This window comes from Nilaparvata lugens, chromosome 4 (assembly GCF_014356525.2).
Source record: "Nilaparvata lugens isolate BPH chromosome 4, ASM1435652v1, whole genome shotgun sequence".
Lineage (NCBI taxonomy): Eukaryota > Metazoa > Arthropoda > Insecta > Hemiptera > Delphacidae > Nilaparvata > Nilaparvata lugens.
In genome coordinates, this window is record NC_052507.1 from 15,673,455 (window position 1) to 15,696,365 (window position 22,911).

A 22,911-nucleotide genomic window follows, 5' to 3' on the forward strand; every position below is an offset into this window, starting at 1 on the left:
TCACTTAATTCATTTTATCATGATAAGAACAAGTTTTTTCTTTCAACCTTCATGAAACTGCTTTTTAAGGTAGACCTGTTTTGGCGGTAATGTATTTTTCACTTTCAGAATTCAGTAGAATTTTGTGGTTATGTTTACATTGTACCTAGGCAAAGTTGTTTTTACATAGCGTACATTTTACAGATAATCATCCTTCTTGTATTCGTATAACTTATATACAATATCCAATATCCAAAGTCTTGATTGTTAGCCATGTGTTCCCGGATAGATCGCGTCAAAAAAATGAAAAAACTCTAAGCTTGATAATCAAGATGGCGCGGCATCACAGTCCCTCAAAGCTATCCCCAAGGAATTCATTGACACTGTAATAGCTTCTTTCAATCAGCCACCTTGACAGCCTCTTCTTGAAAACACCTATAGGAAGATCCCTCACCGAGCCCGGCAGCAGGTTGAACATTTTGAGTGCCAACACTGGGAAAGAGTCCTTCACTCTTGACAACCTACAGCGTGGAATCTCCAACTGTAGCCTTCCGCGGGTAACGTATGAATGCACCTGACACCTACTCATCATGTTAGCCCTGTTTATCTTCACTGTAGTAAGAGAGGCCAGTATATACAGCCCGAAGACGGTGTGCACTTTCAGGCGTCTGAAGATGGGTTGACAATGGGCAATGAAGTCACTGTAGGTAAGGATCCGCAGTGCCTTCTTTTGAAGAAGCAGGATGTCATTGGCAAGTGGAGAATGGCCCCAGAGAAGAATTCCATACTGCACATGACTGCAAAACACTGCATGATACATCATCACAAGTCTCTTGAGACTCAGGAGGCTTCTCAGCTTTCTGAATAGGAAGATTACTCTAGACAGTCTCCTGCATACCTGGTCAATATGCGGCTCCCAACTTAATTTGGCATCAATTCCAAAGCCAAGCAAAATGACCGCTTCATCCCCTGGAGTGTGGGTGCTTGGAGTACAAAGCATCTCTTGTGTCTTGGCCTCGTTCAACTTGAGTTTGTTCGCAGCAAACCACTCTTTAGCCTCGGAAAACAGCTCCTGTGCACAGCATCTAGCTTCCAGGGGTCCACTGCCCTTACCAACTATGGTAGTATCATCAGCAAACAGCAGACTAGAATTCTGTAGGTGGAGATCGTTTATGAGTATAAGAAATAACAGTGGCCCAAGCACAGATCCTTGAGGAACTCCATGTGTTACTCTCCTTTCCTCTGAAGTGGCACCCATCACCGACACAACCTGCCTCCTGTCGCTTAGATAGTCTGCCACCATGCTCCATGCACTGTCCCTGATGCCATACCTATGTAACTTGTCCAGCAGGATGATGTGCGACACGCAGTCGAAGGCTTTGGTCAGGTCTCACAACACAAGGTCAACTGATTTGCGCTCCTCGAAAGCCACATGTATTCTTTCGACCAATGAAAGCACTGCAGAGGTGGTAGATCTGCCTTTCCTGAAACCATGCTGCATATCCCCCATCAGGTTGCTCCTCTCCAGATATACAGTCAGCTGCCTCAACATGGACGTTTCAATGATTTTACCCAACACCGGTACAATTGATATTGGTCGGAAGCTGCCTACATCAGTAGGATCACCCTTCTTAAAAATTGGGACTGTCTTTGCGATCTTGAGGCAGTTAGGAAAAACACCTTCTATGAGGCAGCTGTTGACCAGTGACAGCAGAGGTTCCATCAATACCCATATCAATTTTTTCAACAGGAACACCGATAGGCCATAGACGTCCTGGCTGTGACTTGTTTTGAAACCCTGAACAATGCTCATCAGGTCCTCCTCACTAATGGGTTTGAAACAGGTAAACCTATGATGAGACAAAGGGACAGACAATTCTGGATCTGCCATAGATTCTGGTAGACCTTCAACAATCTCAGCAACAGCATCCATGAAAGCATTGTTGACCTCATCTGGACTCTTTTTGCATTGAACCACTGGCTTGGCTCTGTATGAGTTGCTGATAATGCTCCAAGCCGCCTTAACAGGATTGTGAGATTTGTCAATCACTCTAGCATTGTAATCTTTTTTAGCTCTATCCACCTCCTGTCTATATATGTTTTTGGCTCTGATATAATGCCTGTGTTTCTCATTAGATAGCACACCATTTGACTCAGTCTTGTAAGCATTGTACAACATTTCAAGAAGCACTCTCAAGCTTTGCAAATTGGATGTGTACCAACCACTTGTGGAGCTAAGCTTGTTTGACCTTGGTTTATTTGTTCTATTTCGCAAATTCGGCTTGAAGGACACTGCCGGGCAAAATGAGTTGCAAAGAGTTGTAAATATATACCTTATATTATAGCAAAGGCACAAAATTATAGGGCTCCCAGAATCCAACATTAATACCCACACATATCAATAGAAGAAACCAACATTAATACCCACACATATCAATAGAAGAAAACAAGACTATTTTTTTAAAAACTTTTATGTCAAGCAGGGCAAAGCAAATCTATAGGGTCGAGCTAGATAAATCAAAATAGGACTACACTGCTAAGTTTAAAAGGCAGCGTGGAACCTTATTATTGAGTCTTATAAATGACATCTAGCAACAAAGTGTAGGCATAGCCCGGATCAGGTTAGAAAGAGTTCAGTTAGCCTGGTGCTGTGAGACCTGAATAAGGCGTTCGATAGCTTATCTCACCGGATGCTAGTGGAAAAACTATCCAGTTATAGTTTTTGGGGCAGAACAAGGAGCATGTTAGCGGATTACTTACTAGATCGTAAGCAGTTTGTTTCAATATTGGGGGCTACCTCGAGGGAAAAACATGTAGGTACCTCATGGTGTGTCTTGGGGAACGGTGCCTGGGTCTTTGCTGTTCTTGATTATGATCAACGTTCTGAGACTGGAGGACTCAAGCCTTCTCTTTGCAAATGACACCAGAATCATCGGTAGGGGTGGTGGACCCACATCAGCAGGATTGAGAGCGCAGCAACTCTTCGCTGAGACCAGGGATAAAGAAGGAGAGACCCAGAAAGTCATGTGTACTCTTGGCAGTACAGATATAAACCAGGAAACTGTCACCCTCCTCGGATTTAGTATAGATTCAAAGCTGACCTGGGAGCATCATATTCTTGGAGTGTGCAAGAAGCTGTCAATATTCATATATATTCTCAGGAAGTTGAGAGCGCTGCTGAAAATCAAGCGATTGTTGATGTTGTACCATACAGTTTTTCGTAGCCGCATACTGTATGGTATCCTGATCTGGGGTCATTCATCACATGCCAGGGGCATTCTACTGCTCTAAAAGAAAGCTCTTTGAATCATCACATCATATAGTAAGTAAGATGCACATTGCCCACCGATCTTGCGCAGATTGGGCATCCACACAGTTTTTGGACACTACATCCTGGCTTCCCGGCTATAAGTGAGGAGCAACATTTCAACGCTACATCTGAGAGAGCAAGTCCACACTTACAACACTCTGAGAAGGACAAATTTGGTTGTACTACGCTGTCGTTTGCCGAAGGTGAGGGACTATTTCCCTGTGCTGGTGCTGCAACTATTTGTCAGAGCCGGTGAGAGCGCGTCCGGTGAATGTCTGACGCGATTTACCTAGGAATGGCCTGGTCATGATCGAGGATTAGATATTGTAAAACTGTACTAATGTTTCAAACCCCTTTTTTCAATAAGGTAGTTTTTCAATATCCCGGATGTTACCATCAAAGAATTTTATACATGAACTTTATGGGATACTGTCTTTCTTGTCCTGCCCTACTCCAGACTATCGAAAGCACACGAATGCTACCCCTTACGGATGCTAAAAATTTTTAACAGACTGCCAATTTGTGTTCGTGAGCTGGAGTATGGGAAGTTTTGTAGGCTGGTTCGAGAAAAACATATCAACTACCCTCTCTACTCATTGAGAGATGATGAGACCAGTGGACTTGTAGACCAGTTTGAGATTGTTTAATGTGTTACTATGGCAGTCCATCTACAGAGCCACACGAAACAACCTATCTGCGGCCATCTCTCGTTATTTGTGTTTTGATTGTTTTATATTTTGACGAAGTCTGTCTGGTGACTGCCGGTCATGGACTGAATATACTGAATTACTGAATTTCTTCATGTGATATTGTGTTTTTTCCACCAAAGACTTAATTTTCTTATCAATATAGGCTATATCAATTTCTCCTTTCTTGATATATTCATGTTTTGTGTGCTTGTTTTTCTGACGAACCAATTAGCTTACAAGGTAATAAAGATAATTTATTCATTCAGTGAATTATTTTGCAGCATCAAGTATACTTTTTCAGGAAAAGAGTGCAAGTTAACAGCTGAAACTCATGGAATATTAAAACATTTAGAGGAATCTATCATCAAATTTGTCTGACCTGTACCTTGTGTGTAAATTCACATCTCATTTGGCAATTTTTTTCAACTCTATGTAATTATTAGTTCCCTATAATGTACTACCGTACTAAGTTCTGCTTCAAACAGGAAGAAATTCAGTTTAGAGCTTTGTCAATAGTATTTTTGATTGCAATCTGCAACGCAATAAAATTAGTTTTATGATCAGCTTTATTTTATTTAGCTCTAATCTGAATGAATAAATAAATAAGTAATCCGACCTAAACTTGAAACTCTACCACACTGAACTCAATTAATGTTCTAAATTAACTTAGTATTCAACTTCATTACAAAAAATAATTATTCAACTTTTTAAATCAATTCCAGTGAAGCAGTTGACTACTTGGTGAAACAATTTGAAAACATCGATGACAGAGATAAAAGAGAAGCCTGGATAGAGAAAATCTGTGATCACATTGGTCGTCAAAATAAAGTGCAGCCATTTTTGGAATTTGAAGACATCAAATCTGCAGTTGATGTAAGTTAAAACTATCATTCGCCATGGTACTAAGTTACATCTACATTATACACTATAATATGAGAACTACTATACAAACAATTCATACTTTTCTTACGTCATAAAATATAATATTATTTAATAATTAACTGTGACTATCAGGACTATTATGCGCCATGGCAACCAAGATTTAAAGAATATATTTATCTTCAGGATACGAGTACATAGCAATATTGCTAGTCTGTGGTTTTCAATCATTATCTGAGAAAATATTGCTGTAATATTATTGTAAATTTTATAAGAAATACGTACGTCATACTTCTTTTTGATCTGACCAGAAATCAGGATTGGCTGAGTACTGTTTACGTGGGACCTGGCTTGGTCTTTGCCAAATGGGTTTACGTATAGTTTGCACTAAAGCCATATCTTTCTAGTGCAGCTTCATCCACCACTGCCCATGAATTTTAAGTATTTGAATATTGAAAACTAAACAGGACCAATTACTAAACTCTGAGGCACTTCATGGTAAGGTTGCAGTGGAACCAAGTTAGTCATGAAGGAAATGTGTGTCCTACCGATAGATGAGTACGATCTGAAGGTGGTGAGGAAGGGCCAATACTTTATAAGCAGCTAATTTCTTGAAAAGTATTTATTATTGTGTGACTGAAATGTCTTACTCAGGTCCGCCATTGGAAGAGACACCAAGTCACCTGCCTCAAAGGAGTTTAGAATCTTTGAGACCTACTGAAAGACATAGTGACTATTGACTTCCCCTATTGAAATATAGAAGAATTATTTTCCGTCTAATATTATCAAGTCTAGTTATTAATAAGTTTAGTTAAGCAAGTTATTTAGTAAGTTTAGTTATTAATGAGGATACCGACGCGATATCACCTTCAAAAAGTCGGTAGCAATTTTGTATTGAAATAATCTTTTGATTACAGGCTTGTTGTAAGCATGTTCAAGAGAGCAGCCAACCGCTAGTGGAAGTTATTTCTGCATTTGATGTTCCCAAGTTTGACTTCCATATTGATCTCAAGAAGTTTTTTCCAACAAGAAGTGAAACACACCCTCTGCTAGCACCTCCGGAAACATGCACTAAATTCTATACAGAAAGGTACATAGTCTTTCATTTATTTATTACTATGTTCTACTGATTTTTAAATTTAAAGATGAATTATTATGTCTTCACATGGTTTATATTGTTCGATGATGAATTAAATTACAGTATATTAATAATATAATTGGGGATCTTTTCAAATTATGGTAACCAATTCATCCCCTCTAGAGTTTATACATTTTGAGTAACTTCCCTCGCATAAAAAGTTGTAAAAATTGTAACTTTTCCAGAAGTATGGAAATATGTGCAAATTTTGCCATGGCAAAACTGTACAGTGTTATAAATTTTCAGATCTAAATTTATTTTCTAAATTTGACAGAGTGGTTTTGTGTTTTGTAAATGTTTGGACTTTTTAATTTCAAAAAGAACTGTATTTCGATGTGAAAAGTGTATTTAAATTTTGAGTACTGTGCTCACTATAACCTTTGAGTCCGGTTCCCAAATGTTTCCCATTAAGGAACTTTGGACTATATAAGGCGAGGTGGAACTACCCTTGGGTCTCCCCACCATTGAAAGTCATACGCTAATAATAATTATAATAATATGCAAAGGTTCTGCAAAAGCACAGGTTATATAATTTTGCTCCATCAGGGTTATTGAGTTATCAATCAACAATTTTATAATTATCAAAACAATTTTTATAACCTGACTATGGTGTGATCACCTAAACTAGTAGTTACATTACAATTTGTATTCTTGGTTTTTAATATTTTATTAATTTTAAAGGGTACTATAATTCCATTTTATAAATACAATCAACAACTATTCACTTGAAAGATGACAAATAACCCACGTAAATTTATTATTTTTATTTTTACAGATAGCTCATTATTGAAATATTATCCAAACTATGATTTTTAGAAGCACTTTTAAGCCTGTAAATTGTTTTGATTTTGTCTTCCAGGTTTTTAATGTTGAAGCAGAGAACTCTACGTCATCATTTGTTCAAGAGTGGGCAACAGTTCCAAGTGCAGCCTATTGAGGTTCTGCTCAGTTCAAGTCATAAAATAAAGCACGTGGTCATTTTGGGCATGCTGACAACTATGAAAGATGGTCGTTATCAATTGGAAGATCCCACCGGCAGTATACCTATCAATCTCACAGGAGTTATATCCTTTTCTTATACCTACTATTTATGATTTTATGACTGTCCCTTATCATTTTTTACTTTCCTTGCCCTATTACCATAAGTAATGAAATTATTGCTTTCCGAAAAAAATTAAGGTACAGTACCCCAATTTCCAAATTTCTATACGTTTCAAGGTCCCCTGAGTCCAAAAAAGTGTTTTTTGGGTATTGGTCTGTATTTGTGTGTGTGTGTGTGTGTGTGTGTGTGTGTGTGTGTGTGTGTGTGTGTGTACACGATATCTCATCTCCCAATTAACGTAATGACTTGAAATTTGGAACTTAAATTCAAATTTCAAATACATTTTCGATCAAATACAATTCAAAATGGCGACTAAAATGGCGAAAATGTTGTCAAAAACAGGGGTTTTCGCGATTTTCTCGAAAACGGTTCCAACGATTTTGATCAAATTTATACCTAAAAAAGTCATTGATAAGCTCTATCAACTGCCATAAGTCCCATATCTGTAAAAATTCCAGGAGCTCCGCCCTATCTATGCAAAGTTTGATTTTAGATTCCCAATTATCAGGCTTCAAATACAATTTAAACAAAAAAATTCAAGTGGAAAAGATTGAGCATAAAAATCTCTACAATTAATGTTCAGTAAAATTTTTACCTTAAATTGAAAATAAGCTCGAAATTCGAAAAAATAAGTTTATTAAATGGCAAACTGTTGGCAACTGTTGAAATCATTCACTATGAAGAGATAGCAGACTTCGTGTGTCTGCAGCGTTATTGTCCTGTCACCAGCTGGCTTAGATCTTTGAATAGTAGACTTGAGATGCGCGTGAACACTAGCGTCAGTTGATCAATTTTCATAACGGCAAGGAAAGTTGTGTGAGTGCGCCACACCAGATTTTTTCACTTCAGTTCGATAGATCTTATTATATCATTAGCTTACATTTAAAAATAAGTTGCACGAGTTTAGCGAGTTTCAACTTTTGACTTGAGTCAACTCAACTACTACTTGTGATTCTACTTGTGACTTGAGTCATTGCTCGTTTGTCTTTCTGGGTTTGTTGTATGTTCGACGATAACTTTCTAATGGTTTAATAAATCAAATTTTCACTTCAAATTCAATTTTAAACATATATTTTCAATTTCATTTATTTTTTGGCAATCACAAATATTGGGCCAGGTGTATAAAAGCGAGTAGGGCGACTTCTGAGCCAAGTCTTACAAGTATTCAAAATACAGTAAATAGCTGTGAATAGAGTTTCAAGTTGACGCAATATATAACCACATAACATAAAATTGAACAAATTATTTTACGAATGTGATTTCTTTATGTTTGCTATAATTGCGCTTTGTTTATTGTATGTTATCCTTAATGAAGCTTACAAATATCATACAGGATTCTTCACTGACAATTGTTTTGTGTTAGCCGAGGGAAATTACAAAGATGAAATTTTCCATGTAGATTCAATTGGATTTCCACCAACAGAAACAGCTGAAATGAGTCGGTGAGTTCATAGGTCTTCGTAAAACAGAGTTTAAAAAATATTAGAGAATCATGATAATGTATTTGAATTTGAAATATAATCAATATTAGACTGAAGCCTCTTGTACATTACAGATCTTAATAAAGCATAGTTTCAATTATTTACATTGTTGAACATGTTTAAATTTGAACCAGATATGCTGTTGAGTACTGTAAATAGCCTGTAGTCGAAGTTTATCATTTCATTGTTATTTTGAATTACATGGCTAAAGAGCCCTTATTAGTTCGTAATTACCGCTTGTTTTAATTGATTAGTTTTTCAATTATCGCTTGATAGTTTGACACCTTGTAAGACCGTACTCCCCGGTCTGGTCAAGGCTCTAGTCAAATGGACTATAGTTTCCATCATCAATGATGTCAGAAAGAAAACTTGAATATCAATTATTATACTACCGTGTTGAAGGTATTCTGTAGATCATATACAACTGTTGCAATGATCTATTATGGATTAACCTTTTTTCTGTACGATTTGCGTTACAGTGCAGTTTTTGGAGGAGGCAATATCTTTGGTGGTTTGCCAGAAACCAGTCTGCACAATTATGAATCACTGAAGGCATTGGAGAGCTCCAATCCCGACTCAATGATCATCTTCCTCTCAGAAGTGTGGCTCGATCGAAAAGAGGTAATTCATATGTGCTTTAAGAATCCGTTAACAAGTTTAACAAATTGTCTCTAATATGCGAATATTTCATATTCAAGTGTAAATAATGTGTAATATTTCTCTTATATTTGGGTTTTAAACATCTAAATTTAAAAATTGCTTTGTGAAAATATTTTAGACTGAAAATTTTGTAAAGTGAAGAACTTAACCTATTTCGGATTAGATGTGACATTATCTAAATTTGAGAGAGGAATAGCACAAGGTTAACTTATTTTTCCTCACCCTGTCATTTACATGATGAAATTATTGTAAGGGTAAATAAAGAATAAAATTTAGAAGTCTCTATCTATATTTAGGTGAAGAACCATGGTTATGAATAAGGATATATTTTTCAAAACCAATTATTTCTGACATTATAAACAGTATCAACCGTTTGAAGTAATAATCACAATAATATTTATTTACCATGTATGTTCAACGCTTTATCTAATCCGATAAAAAACTATAAAAGGAAGATTGTTTTTATTGGTGGGTGCGTGGGCAGACATTATATTATTAACTGGTTTAGTGAATACCTTGTGAAAACAATGAAATGATTATTATGATGACGGACTATATTATGATAATTTTATGTCTATATTGTGTATATACAATGTGTATTCAATTTTTGTGTGTTCAATTGTGTATATTGGTGATTGCCATTCATTTCTTGCTTCTTTCTGTTTACCTGTTTTGTATTTTTTTTAATTGCGGATCATGCCCACATGAGTTTTTTGCTTGTGCGTGGGTAATGGGAATGTTGCTGATTTACTGTGATTTCATTCACCTGTTTCTTTCTTCTACTAAGTATTTTATGAATCTTCTAATGAATAAAAAACATTTCAGGTGATGGAGCGACTGAACCGATTGTTCGAAGGTTACGCGGACGTTCCTCCAGCCGTCATTGTTTTGATGGGAAATTTCTTGTCGACAGACATGGGCCCAAAACATTCCCTTATTCTCAAATCGCATTTCAAAGAATTGGCGAACATGATCGGAAACTATGAATCTCTTGTGAAAAGTACAAAGTTTGTATTTGTTCCTGGTCCAACTGATTCATTTCTAGGCAACATTCTACCAAGGTTAGTGGTATAAATCAATGGTTTTACTTGAATTGGTCATTTTTGCCGTACTATTTTTTATTGTACCAAGTTTCCAGTCAGATATCATAGCTAAAATCAGCTTTTATTATTTAATCACTTTGAACAATTAATTACGACATAGCAGTCAGGTATTTATAAATAAAAGCTATTAGCTTCTACTTACATTAGTGTAGCGCTTTCGGACACTAGTTCCTTCATCAACACTGGCTGTCACTTCCGTTATTGAATACATGTGGTTATTAAGCAGCGTGGGTTGTGGGAGTGGCGGGAATTTTTTGAACTGTTGGCGGCGGGGGTGGCGGGAATGTTTGAATTTGTGGATTATTGGAGTAGGAGGTTGAAGAGGCTGTGTGATTTGAAGTTGGTTTGCTCATTAAGGATGTTGTGGGGGTCTCTTTTAGTGTGTTTGTATATTTCAAATTGTTCCAAGGTGTTTAGTTCAGGTACTTTGTTTCTGATGTGTAGAATTTTTAAATTTGTGGCTATGTCTGTGTAGGTGTGATTGTTTCCTATCAAGTGGGTGGCAAATGCTGATTCGGGGTTGTTTATGTGTTCTTTGAATCTTTTTTCAAATGAACGGCCGCTGTGCCCAAGGTAGTATTTTTGGCAATTTGAACAGTTGAGTTTGTATACCCCTGGGTTTTCATATAGGTTTTGTTTCTGTTCTCTTGTGGTTAGTAGGTTTTTGATTTTGTTTTTTGTTTGGAATGCTATCTTGAATCCTGCCTTTTTGAAGTTCTTTGCTAAACTGTTGGACTTTGAGTTTATGTAAGTTAGTGTTATGAATCTGTTATTTTCAGTGCTGGGCTTTTGAGTTTTTCTTTTCATTTTCTGTTGGATTCTGTCTATAAGTAGTGGATCATAGCCATTAGTTTGGGCCAGGAATTTTATTGTGTTGAGCTCTGTACTGTAATCTTCCGTTGATAAGGGGATGGTGTTTAGTCTATGGATCATTGTTTTGAAAGCAGCATGTTTGTGTTGAGTGGGGTGATTGGAGGTCTGGTGGATAAGGGTGTCTGATGTAGTTGGTTTTCTGTATATATTGAAACTGTGCTGATTGTTCATATTTTTTGTGATTGTTAGATCTAGGAAGTTGAGTTTCTTTTCTGTTTCATACTCTGCTTCATACTCTAGTATGAAACAGAAAACGGCCTGAAGAAGTAAGAGAAGAAGTAACAAGAAGTAACATAAACCTGCAGCTTCAAACTTTCAGTAATGGAAGGCGAGTTTTGCGGAATTAATGTGAATGTGGTTTTTTCGTCCTCATTGTTGATTATAGTATTCTGTTAAGTTAGTAAATTGGAGGAGCTTCAGTCCAATCTCTCAATGAACAGATCATATACATTATAGTCGTTATAATATTTACTTGCCTATTTTCCAAGTCAACAATTCCTTATTGGTAAGGAAAACAAATATGGGGGAAAACAGGCAATCACACATGATGCCATCCTATTACTCACTAAATAATATTAGCCTACCTATTAAAATTAGAACAATAATTAATTCTATAACTTGAGTGTGCAATGCTTCAACTACCTTTTTAAGAATTATTAATTACTTTATTTTTACAGGCCACCTATTTCGAAAACTGTGACTGAATATTTCTTAAAAAAAGTGCCCAATAGTATTTTCACCACCAGCCCATGTCGTCTGAGATATTGTACACAGGAGATTGTACTTATGAGGGAGGATATTATTATAAGATTGTGCCGAAATAGTTTACATGCTCCTGACATTTCTGATATTCCACAACATGTAAGTTTTCTTATGATATTTTTCATATATTCATTCATAATTAGTGTGATCAGTTTGAATTCAATTCTTATGATTAAAATCGTCATGAGTTTGGCTTTCACGTATCAAATTGGTTTGACTCATGGTCACGCTAATAAGTTATCGCTTAGATAAGTCAAGAATCATGTGCCTGCTACTCCCGTTGGAAGGGTGATCGCTTGAGCCAACTCCTCTGAAAATGATTCATGAAATGTAAAATCGCTTCCCGGTGGTTCGGAACCCACCTAAAACTGTAAGTCCATTCATCTCTCATTATCATCTACCTTATTACCCACACATACACTAGCCACTAAGCCTAGAGCTCATGTGAGCATCACCGTCAGCAAAAAAAAGAACAAAAAATTGAGTATAAACCATTGCACATGTTCTTCTCATTTCAAATAAAAGTAATCTTACAAGTCCCAACAATTTCATTGAGTGGACAAAAATTTGACATTATGAACGTTTTAGAAAGAGAATGCGATTAATTTGTTTCCGAAAATTGTTTCTAGAATGATGTTGCTATTGCACAGTAACATCATATTGAATTAAGACTTTTGATTCAATTAATGATTTCTTAGTTTTTCTATAAAATTCAACCTATTGAATGACAGTCTTTTATTCTACTACTGGTGTTTCAATAAATGTTTCAACAATATTACAATCAGATCTACTTCCAGATCTAATTTTAATGGAAGGTTCATTTCAATATTACACAAGAAATTATTTTCCGTGAAGTTTTCAATTCAAAATGCTCAATTTATCAAGTATCAAATTATCTTTGTTTGCAATAGTATTTATTTATTCATCGACTACAATGTAATATTATTAATGTACTTAGAATACATGTATTTCCAGCAGTGTCTGGACAACTTTAATGGATAATGCGTTAGCACAATACAGTATATATTATTTCTCTTTTTCTCTTGATATTATTATACTCGTCTGATACATTTTTGTTGATAATAATTCTCCTTTTCCAGTTTGTGAAGACGATTGTTTCGCAAGCCTACTTGATGCCTCTTCCGGTGACGCTGAGTCCAGTCTATTGGGCTCACGAAACAGCTCTCAGATTGTATCCACTCCCAGATCTAATTGTAATGGCGGATTCATTCCAACCCTACACTGCAAAAAATACTGGTTGCATTGTAACTAATCCGGTAAGTTAATTTACTCGTACCTAAAATATAACTAGTATCTTTATTCTCTTCAAGTTAGTTTTTATAATTATTTCTATAGTGCTCAATATTAATATTTTTTAAAAGGGATAATTGAAAAAATGAAGAATTGAATTTATAATATATTTAAAAAAATGAAAAATACATTTATAAAAAGAAATCTTACAAACAAAAAATGAAGAATAATAAACAAAGCGAAAAAGACAAATGATAAGAAAATTCCTTTTCAGTGGAATATTTCAAAAATTATACATCAGACGAAAAATAAATACTCCAAAACCTTCTAAAGAAGGTTTGACTGGAGGAGTCAAGTTTAACATTATATTTTTATAAGAAAAAAACATAGAAATAGTACATTGATATAATCAATCAGTGATCTCAAAATAATTATTTTTAATTCAAATCATATCAAAAGAAAAATAGTTGTAAATCTTGTAGAAAACAATTTATCAATACATTGATAATAATAATATCGAGTGATCTGACTCTGGTCTAGTGTCAGATTTTTCAGGTGGCAACTGATGAATTTCAGGGCCTCTGATTTGACCTAAAGACTGCTTTTTAGGCAGCCGGGACTGACGGCTTGAAGTGTCCATCCGAAACACCAAATACACTTTTTTCACTATATTATCTTCATTCTTTCGATAATGTTGCTTTTATTAAATGGTTTATTTCTTTAGTGCTCAATACATTTTCTAGAAGAGAACTGATTGCAAGAGTTATGATTGCATTATTTTTTGCAGAGCTCTTTTTCAAATGGAAACTACGCTTTCAAAGTCTACATTCCCTCGTCACGTGAAGTGGAAGACAGTCAAATACCTGAAGAGACATGAATAGACTATACAAATTGAGTAACTGTAATATAGTCACCTACTACATTGTTTGCAATAAATCCTTCCAATTTGTTATATTGTTTGTATCTTTTATTAAGTTTTCCATACATATTTTTTCTCCAATGCGCATGTACAATGACATTGCACTGCATTACCTAAAACAAAACTTCTTTGTACAAAAGTTAGAGTGAATGGTAATTGAGATGATACAATTTCTTTTAATTCATTCATAAATGCCTGGAACACTCAGGTTTCAGACGTGATATTATCTCACAAACTCACAATAACAAATTACTTTTTTTTGTTAGGGCTACTCTTAATTATAAATAAATAAATAAAAATAAAATATCACAACATAAATTTTCAAACTCAGCATCATCCAATATAACGATTGATTATAAATAAGGAGCCAATAGAGTGTCATGTATAAATGATTTATAAAATTTGTTCTCAAACAAAAAACACCTTATTGTAACTTTTAAATAGAATTTATTTGTACATTTTCAACATTATCTATAAAAATTTGAAGCTCATATTATTAATACAAAATCTCATATACACTTCATTCCCATTAAATTAAGACAATATTTTACTAAGAAAACCTACTACTAAAAATTATAGAAGATTTATTCGGGATTCAGAAATTAAATTCGATCATAAATTGCCAACGAATTTATGAAGTTTCAAATAGCTACCACTGCTTCAAGTGTTTTTTATTATTATACAAGATTGAAATCAACAAATCATCAACGATAGACTAGTTGTAGTATTCTAAAGCTTGTTCCATCACAGGAGGAGTATGAGCTGGATAAATACCTAACATTTTCAAATTTGCTGATATCTTCAAAATATTACAAATTCTATATGTGTTAAGATTTTGATTATTAAAATATGTCGTTCACTAAATACACTCCAATTGCCTAAACCTAATTGGTAGATCTTATTTATCTCACCTTATAATCTAAACGATTTCATTTTTTTCTCTTGAGAATTTTGTAGGTATCCTTTGAGATAATGTAGCTAATAGCTGAAGCTATTGTTGTACCTGCCGTCAACCAACTGAAAAAATAAAATTAATTTGATCAACATGATAAGTTTATCAAGTTGTATAAGTTTATCTTATACAACCTTGGTAAGATTAAACTAGTTTTTGAGATGAAATAGAAACTGAAGATGTAGATCGACATCATTTTAGATTATCTGATACAAACCTGGTGCGATACAACATAGTCATAAATATTTGTCTATTAGTGAATCAAAAATTTGATAATATTGTTAAAATATGAAATCACTTCACTTTTGTATGGGCTACTTTTTAAAAAATTAAAAACATGAAGTACCCTTTAATTTAAAATATTTCGAACAGCTAGTTTCCAACAACTTTGGCCAAAGGCCGAAACTAGTTGTTCGAAATGTTTTAAATTAAAGGGTATTTCATGTTTTTAATAATTGATCAAATATCTATGATCTGATATAAGATCATACTTATGATTGTGTAATTGGTATGTGATGTAATCAGCTACAAGAATTATGTCGAGCAAGCTCATTTTGATAAAAATAAGAAAAAACATGCAATTAGCATTAAAATAGAGGACTAGAATTAATTTGAAGGACTGTTATTGACCAAAACTCACAACAATCCGTGAATGACGGGATGTTCCAAATACCCGAAAGAGGCTGCAGCTAAAGTTGAGAAAACCGTGCAGAGTTGAATTGTTGTATTTATTTTACTGAGCCGGGTTGGAGCCAGTTCAGCTGTTGCATGCGAGACATCCAAATATCTGCTCAAAGTTTTCTGAAATCAAAAACAGTTTTGACTACTTTTTTGAATAAAACTCTGACCAACAAATATTTAGATGGTACTATAGTAAAACAATAATTAGAACATTACCGTACAACAATAATTAACATCATAAATAGGTACCGCACAAATTCTAGACTTAAGTCACAGATTTTCAAAAAAGATTTTCCTTTGAGTCTCCCAACAGATCCGAATTTTAAAATGCATTGATATTCTTATAGTTTATAAAAACATTTAATAGATTTTTATATATAATTTTCAGTCCACAATAATGCTCAGTTTTTTATTATTAAATTGAATCATAATTTAAAAGTGTAATTTCGTTATCTGATTTGGTTTTAAGCAATCTAAATCCAATATTTTTGTTTTGAGTGTATGCACTGAAAATTGGATTCAAATTGAAAAGTGAATGAAACAAAATTCGAGGAAGGAACAGTTTTGGGTTGTGCCTGTTAGTCCTTTCCCAATCATTCTAATGAATTGTATTTTGTTTATCATTGAATAAATAAATAATAATACATAATTGAATGAGACATATATTACAACTTTAAATTAAAAAAGTAACTCATGGAAGCGTGACATCCGTCTTGCCATGGTGTGAAACAGTATTCATCAAGGGTAAACACAATCGTTACGCACCCATGATTTTTTACTTTGATATCAAAATTCATATTTAACCAGTAGAATTGAAATGTTTCTTCAATGTCACGGTCTGATTTGAAGTTCAAGAACGAAATCTACAGTTTGATAATGTAAGTATTATAACTTATTTTATTTGTTACTTTGTACTTAATTAATTACACGCTAAAAAGTAATTGCATTAGACTCTAGAATGATAAATTCATGATGATTATTCGTTATAGTTTCCTTGATAGCAATCTTACTTGTTTGTCTTATGCAATAAAAAAATAAGTCTCGTAACTTTTGAAGAATGTTTTCTGCAAATAATCCACAATGGAATATTGTCTCACTTCAAATCTTCCACAAATTTAATAATCGGCTCATTTTCTCATTGAATATTCATAAAATTATTTTGAGAAGGAAGAACACTTTTTAGGAATTTATTAGTCCTTCAATTGATTTGAGACAGTAGTATGACAACAGTCAAAACTTCTAAAAGATCTTTTGGCTCTGGATTTTTAAGCAATATATCCAAAAGATAAGCAAGCATAGGAGCGAGTAATTTTAAGATAATGTCAAAGCATCACTCACTGATTCATGAAATAATTCAATTTATCCTAGCTTTTGATTGAATATTAGTATCAATATTATATTAATACAAGAAAATTAGTCGATTTGAAAACTTGACTTACAGGAGGAGGAAGAGATTGATATCGAATATAGAATCCAGCTCCAACCAGTAATGTATCTCTCGCTACTATCAAAGCAGTCAAGGGAACTAGAACAAGAATATTTTTCAATTACAGTACTTTATTCTCGATCATATTACCGGAATAAGATTATGAATCATGTTCACCTTTATATCACATTTTTCATTTACACAACGCGTTGTTATTTCAAGCTTTGATCGAAATCCCATTGAATTTTAGAGAAATTGCCAATCAGTAGTTCATTTTTCATTCTGAGACGAATTGTTTAAAATGTATTGTGTTAAAAGAAGGTTCGTTCGTGTCAGGTGATTCTAAATGCCAATATTTGAATAATAATTCATTGTTAATCCATAAAAAAGTCCTGTCTTGAGGATGCTGGAGCAAGGCAGCATTTTAAGAGGTGGTCATCTGATTGTAAATCACCACAGTCGCAGTGCGGATCGTCATTCTGCCTCCAGGTTGTGCAATTTTCTCTTGTACAGGCACATTCAGCTATAAGGCAGTTCAGGGTCTTCCACTTGCCATATGGCAACTCTGCTCATGTTGGCAGTTGCCCCGGAGCTTCATGACCGTGACATCTGTACTCTCATTGCCACAGCTGAATCCTTTCCTGGGCAGCAGAAGAGTCCAGCACTTTTGTTTCACTCAATAAACTGCGTCGGGACTTTAGTCGGTGAATGGCAGAGGTATGGACAAACATTGGATGCCTATCATATGTAGTCTGTTGAGTTCGCTCAGCTTTACTAGCTGTTTCTCTTCGGATTGGAGAGGGAGCAATACCATTGAGTTGATATAGTGGGTTTTAGTTGACTTTAGGCACCCTGTCACAATCGTGCAGCTTTCATTGAGAGCAAAGTAAACTTATATTTGTCAAATACAGATCAATCTTTAACATTCCATTTTTCCCTAAAATCTTGAATCAATAAGTTTTCCTACATTGTACTTTATTATCAGGACTTTGATAACTGATCTCTTGAATATGGTTTTATACTTATCATGAAAATAAAATAGAAATTAATCGATTATTACAAAATACTTCGAGACCTACCAGGAATGTTGCCAGTGATTGTCAGTGTCAGGAATAATGTAGCTATCAGTATTTTATCAGCCATTGGGTCCAAGAAACTTCCAAGCTTCGATGCTTGATTCTTGAATGAACGAGCTATGATTCCATCTAGCTGAAACATCAATGCGAAATCAAATGTTTATCAATTTTTATATAAACTATCACTTGCATTTCTAGATTTACATTAAAAAATAATAATTTTTGTATCAAACTACAATGAATAATAATGGATGTCTACAATGAGAATATTCTCAAACAAGGTTGAAGAATGATTCCAGTGTATCAGTTGTCTATTAAACTATTATTTTTCACTTTTTAATACGGAAACAGCAAATAAGCTATAAATAAGAAGAGATTCTTTGTACTTTTAGATGGGAATTATATTTGATCTCCAGTGTAATAGCGTTCTGAAACTCACAAAACTGGGCCTTATAAAGAATTAAGCATACATAATTGAATATCCATCATTTTCAAATAGTGAAATGCCATAAAGCTATTTATGTATAAAAATAATCACAACTTACGAAATCTGTGAATCCTGCGAATATCACCAACCCCAAAGCAAGTTCGTAGTTTGTTTGACAAATTAGGTAGCCCAAATATGGAGACATGGCTATTCTGAGGACTGTTAGCATGTTGGGTATTGTCCAAATATTTTCCCTCTGAAAACATAATTCATATTAATAAAAATCTATAAAAACTCTACTTAATAAGTAGAAATAGATAAAAAATATTAATTATTAAAGTTTCTCGCTTAACAATATCTAAACACTTACATGCTCTTCTTCTACTTCTTCCATGATTGAATTTATCATTTGAAGACAAGTCGGTTCAAAAATGTTGTACTGTACGGTACTGATTAGCAGTGCATAGCTAGCGGTAATTATTGAAAATTACTACATGAGTCAATTCATGAGAAAGTGCAGAAGGGTTTCATTGTAAATAAAGGCAATTATCATTATCAACTATAGGAAAGGCAATTATCATTATCAACTGTAGAAAATTGCTTTAGTAAGTACAGATCCTTTCATTGTCTTATCATTCATTTATTCAATGATAGGCCAAAATAATGACAATCATCATAACAAATAATTATCAATATTCATATTACCAAAATGATTGAACGAGTAGTAAACAGTTTTGATCGTGTTAACGATGTACAGTAAGAAACATATAACATAATTTTTGAAATTTATTATTTTTGAATTCTCTTCTTAGCCAAAAATTATATTATAAAGTCATATAAATTTGCATAATATGCTTTGTTTTGATTCTTAGCAAGATAACTCAAGACGGTTGCAGAAGTAATGTTGATCCCTGATTAATTCTTGCTAGGTACCGGCTATTACTCTGACGTTTGAAATAACAATGGTAAATCTGTTATTCATTTGACTAAAAGTAATAAGATAACAATTAACCAAATGCACTTTGTGATTACCTCAATTATTTCCTCCATTTTCTCTTTCATCTTCGATTTGGATTCTTTTATATCTTTTAAAATAATCTTCCCACTTTTCTGTAGTTTAATTTTAGTCAGTCTCATCTTTTTCTTGTTATTTTTTAATACATTATTGACGAACTCCTTCCTCTTGACTCCCAAGTCTCTGCCAATTAGATCCTTTGTTGAGCCAGTATTTTGATTATCATTACTACTAGAATAAAACCTTGACACATTTGCTTCACTTGAATTGAAAGGTTCAAATCCCACAGAACGTGTTCGCAGAGTAAATGTTGAATAACACAAATTCTGGCAAGTATAACTATTTCTATAACTTCTAATTAAAGTTTTTGTTTTACATAAATTAGTAATTGCACTAGGAAATGAAAATTCGTTGGGTAAAAATCCATGTCTTAGAGAACAGAAGTCCTTCAGAGCATCCCGAACTTGTATTTTTTGATTCAATGTTCTGTTTTTACACACAACTCTAAATCTAGCATGAGCTATGAGACTTGAAGGCCGCATTGCACCAGAGTACAGAAGCGATTCTGCAACTTCTCCAATCAATCTTACAGCCATTTTTAGGATGTGTTACTTATCTAGAACAAAGAAATTTAACAGTAATAATTATAGAGTTGACTGGATTTGAGCAACTAAAAAATAATGTTAACTTGGAAATTCAAAAAACTTCATTATAAGGTAGCCTTGAAATGAAGGTCAAATTAAAAAGGTATTACTTTACCTTATCACCTTAAAGGTGTTACCTTAGGTACTAAAGGTCTTCACACACCTAGCTACGTGTAGGTAGGAAGGAATACATCTTCGGTAGACTTAGCCTTTCTATCTAAAGGTCTTCACACACCTAGCTACGTGTAGGTAGGAAGGAATACATCTTCGGTAGACTTAGCCTTTCTATCTCGCAATGTCAAAGCTACGCTACGATGGTGTGAACGGGACAGATTGTATTTAAGATAGCACGGTTACGTCTTCCGAAGACGTATTTGTAGCTACGCGTCGCCAGGTGTAAAAACACCTTTAAGCTATTGACTACTGGTATGTATTTCACAGTATTCTACTGAAGAAGCTCTCCAGATATGTTTCTCAGGTCAAAACATGGTGCAATGTGGTAGATTACTTACTGGACCACATAAATATTAAAAGACAATGATAAGGGCGATTTCAAAAGAGAAATGACATTCTACAGGGATCTGTGCTGGAGCCGGCTAATCCTTGCCATGATTTATGACTTAAAAATTGCATAATTCCACTCTGCTGTTTGCAGACGATACCAACATTGTTGGTGAGGGTAGTGGACCCATGTGAGCAAAGTCAGTGCTAGGACCTACACTGTTCCTAGTCATGATAAATGACCTGGAAGACCACGGTTCCTCTCTGATGTTTGCGAATGATACATCTCAACTGTCGACTGTGAGCTTGAACGGGTTTTGGAGGCGTCTGCGGAGCATCTTCGATCTGCCACTGTGGTTCCTGTCTAATCGATTCCAGCTGAATGAATGCAACACCCAAAGGATCATCTCTACACTAGTTACGAGAACTGTGACCTCAGGATCCAGTTGAGTTACTGGGTTTTGTCTCAGCTGGAGCAGTCATATACAGCCGACTCTCGCGCATTTGCTCCCTGCTGCTCAAGATGAGGGACCTGGTGAGTGAGTGATAATGATGTATCACGGTTTCTTACATTGCCACATCACCTACGGATTACTCCTGTGGAGTCTCTCGGCAGAAGCTGCTGATATCCTGAGGCTGCAAGAGAGGGCTTTGAGAATCATAACAGGCAACGACTATCTTTCCCACTACAAGCCCATCTTTGCTCGCCTTGGTGTACTGCTAGCCATCAGCCATTACATCCTCCTATGCTTGGTGTATGTCAAGAGGATGTACAGCAAACTCTGGCTGCCCGTAGTGGCATCCACTACCACATCGCCAGACAACGTGAGCTGTTGGATGTCCCAGAAGATGCCTCCACCGATCGCAGGCCAGTAATAGGATTTCTCCCCTAAAATGTTTCAACAAGCTGCCTCCTGGTGTGAAGCAGTTGGATAAAGCCGCCTTCAAGAGAACCGTCAGGAAGCCGCTGTGTGACGAGTCATATTACAGTATAAATTAATTTATGAGTGATAATTAGAACATTTACTAAAAGCAGTGACTAAATAGCTACCATCTGAATAGTATTGTGTTGACTTATATGCGTATTGAGTTTTATGACGCCATCAATTCTATAAGTGCGGAATGGATGCAGAAGGTGCATATTAAAGGTATAAATAAAAAGTACAGCAACTCTTCTCAGAGGTCAGACACTTGTTTGCAGCAAAAAAAAACTACTTCTTAGACCCAAGGAAATTATGTTACTTTTGACAGCGTAAAACTTATTCAAACAATAATAATTACCCTCCTTGAATTTGGCATTGACAAAATATTAGAATGGGTTCTACACATTATTAGAGTATATAAGAAGTTTCTTGATCTAGAGAGATTCACCAAATCAAGTCTAGCCTACAATCAATTGTTCCTACAATCTGGTCTGTGGTCAGACGACAATCACGAAATCAAGCATCAAATCGATTAATATTCTCCAACTTATGTCTTATGACATCTTTATTATGTTATATGACATCGACTTGTGTGAGGACCATCATGGGTTTGATGACTCAGATAGCTTGTCACAATTCCATGAGCTTTGTAAAATGCAAAATGATTTGATAAGCTCTGATCAATTATTAGGTACACTACATACTTATATTTCAGTAACAATAACAATTAAAGTCTACAATCAATTAATAAAGACTCACCATTAATTATTGTTCCTATATTAAATTCATTCTAGAGATTTTTCTTTAGGCTACATAAATTTTACTCAAGTGTAGGCCTATGGTAAAAGCCAAAGCTTTATTCAAGTGACACAATTTTTCAAATTGCTAGTTTCAAATCATGAAGACTTACAAAAGTTTAAAAACTGTATAGATTAAGTGAATTCAAAAAATAAATATTACTATGGTGAATTATTTAAAATAATACTAAAGTATTGCAGAACACAAATAACCTAAAATATTGCCGTCCAGCGTCCACATTTTTCAAAAGCAGAAGCAGTGCAGTTGATAACATGATCACATGTTCACACAGACGCCGAAACAGCTGCTTTCAAAACTAATT

The 22,911-nt window shown here is 34.7% G+C and overlaps 2 protein-coding genes across 5 annotated transcripts; one reads left to right on the forward strand and one right to left on the reverse strand.

The window, feature by feature from the left end:
- Window positions 1-36: 36 nt before the first annotated feature.
- On the forward strand, window positions 37-14,179 carry LOC111045035 (DNA polymerase epsilon subunit 2). Its single transcript, XM_022330340.2, has 10 exons — window positions 37-86; window positions 4,701-4,851; window positions 5,775-5,947; window positions 6,855-7,059; window positions 8,418-8,539; window positions 9,058-9,199; window positions 10,064-10,299; window positions 11,892-12,075; window positions 13,077-13,253; window positions 14,015-14,179. The coding sequence occupies exons 1-10, from the start codon at window positions 52-54 to the stop codon at window positions 14,102-14,104; spliced, it is 1,515 nt and encodes a 504-aa protein (XP_022186032.1). The 5' UTR covers window positions 37-51; the 3' UTR covers window positions 14,105-14,179.
- Window positions 12,861-22,844, reverse strand: LOC111045036 (probable cardiolipin synthase (CMP-forming)). 4 transcript variants are annotated; one of them, XM_039426757.1, is made up of 8 exons: window positions 22,551-22,839; window positions 19,741-20,339; window positions 18,827-18,964; window positions 18,285-18,414; window positions 17,219-17,304; window positions 15,739-15,899; window positions 15,058-15,163; window positions 12,861-13,218 (listed from the first exon to the last, which is right to left on the reverse strand). In XM_039426757.1, exons 2-7 carry the CDS (start codon window positions 20,317-20,319, stop codon window positions 15,076-15,078), a joined length of 1,182 nt encoding a protein of 393 aa, XP_039282691.1. In that variant the 5' UTR covers window positions 20,320-20,339; window positions 22,551-22,839; the 3' UTR covers window positions 12,861-13,218; window positions 15,058-15,075. The 4 variants fall into 4 exon arrangements, with proteins under 4 accessions (XP_039282691.1, XP_039282689.1, XP_022186033.2 ...); XM_039426755.1 differs by lacking the exon at window positions 12,861-13,218 and adding an exon at window positions 13,689-14,259 and having other exon boundaries at window positions 22,551-22,844; XM_022330341.2 differs by lacking the exon at window positions 12,861-13,218 and having other exon boundaries at window positions 14,571-15,163; window positions 22,551-22,844.
- Between the last annotated feature and the right edge of the window lie 67 nt (window positions 22,845-22,911).

Bases quoted from the DNA above. Each gene is read 5' to 3' on its own strand.
- LOC111045036 (XM_039426757.1), bottom strand. From the start codon at position 20,319: ATGGCTGTAAGATTGATTGGAGAAGTTGCAGAATCGCTTCTGTACTCT. The intron at 18,415-18,826 runs GTAAGTTGTGAT...TTGATGTTTCAG, and splicing joins TCGCAGGATTCACAGATTTC to CTAGATGGAATCATAGCTCG. The intron at 17,305-18,284 runs GTAGGTCTCGAA...TTCTTGTTCTAG, and splicing joins AATCACTGGCAACATTCCTG to TTCCCTTGACTGCTTTGATA.
- LOC111045035 (XM_022330340.2), top strand. From the start codon at position 52: ATGAAACTGCTTTTTAAGGTAGACCTGTTTTGGCG. The intron at 87-4,700 runs GTAATGTATTTT...AATCAATTCCAG, and splicing joins AAGGTAGACCTGTTTTGGCG to TGAAGCAGTTGACTACTTGG. The intron at 7,060-8,417 runs ATATCCTTTTCT...AATGAAGCTTAC, and splicing joins CTATCAATCTCACAGGAGTT to AAATATCATACAGGATTCTT.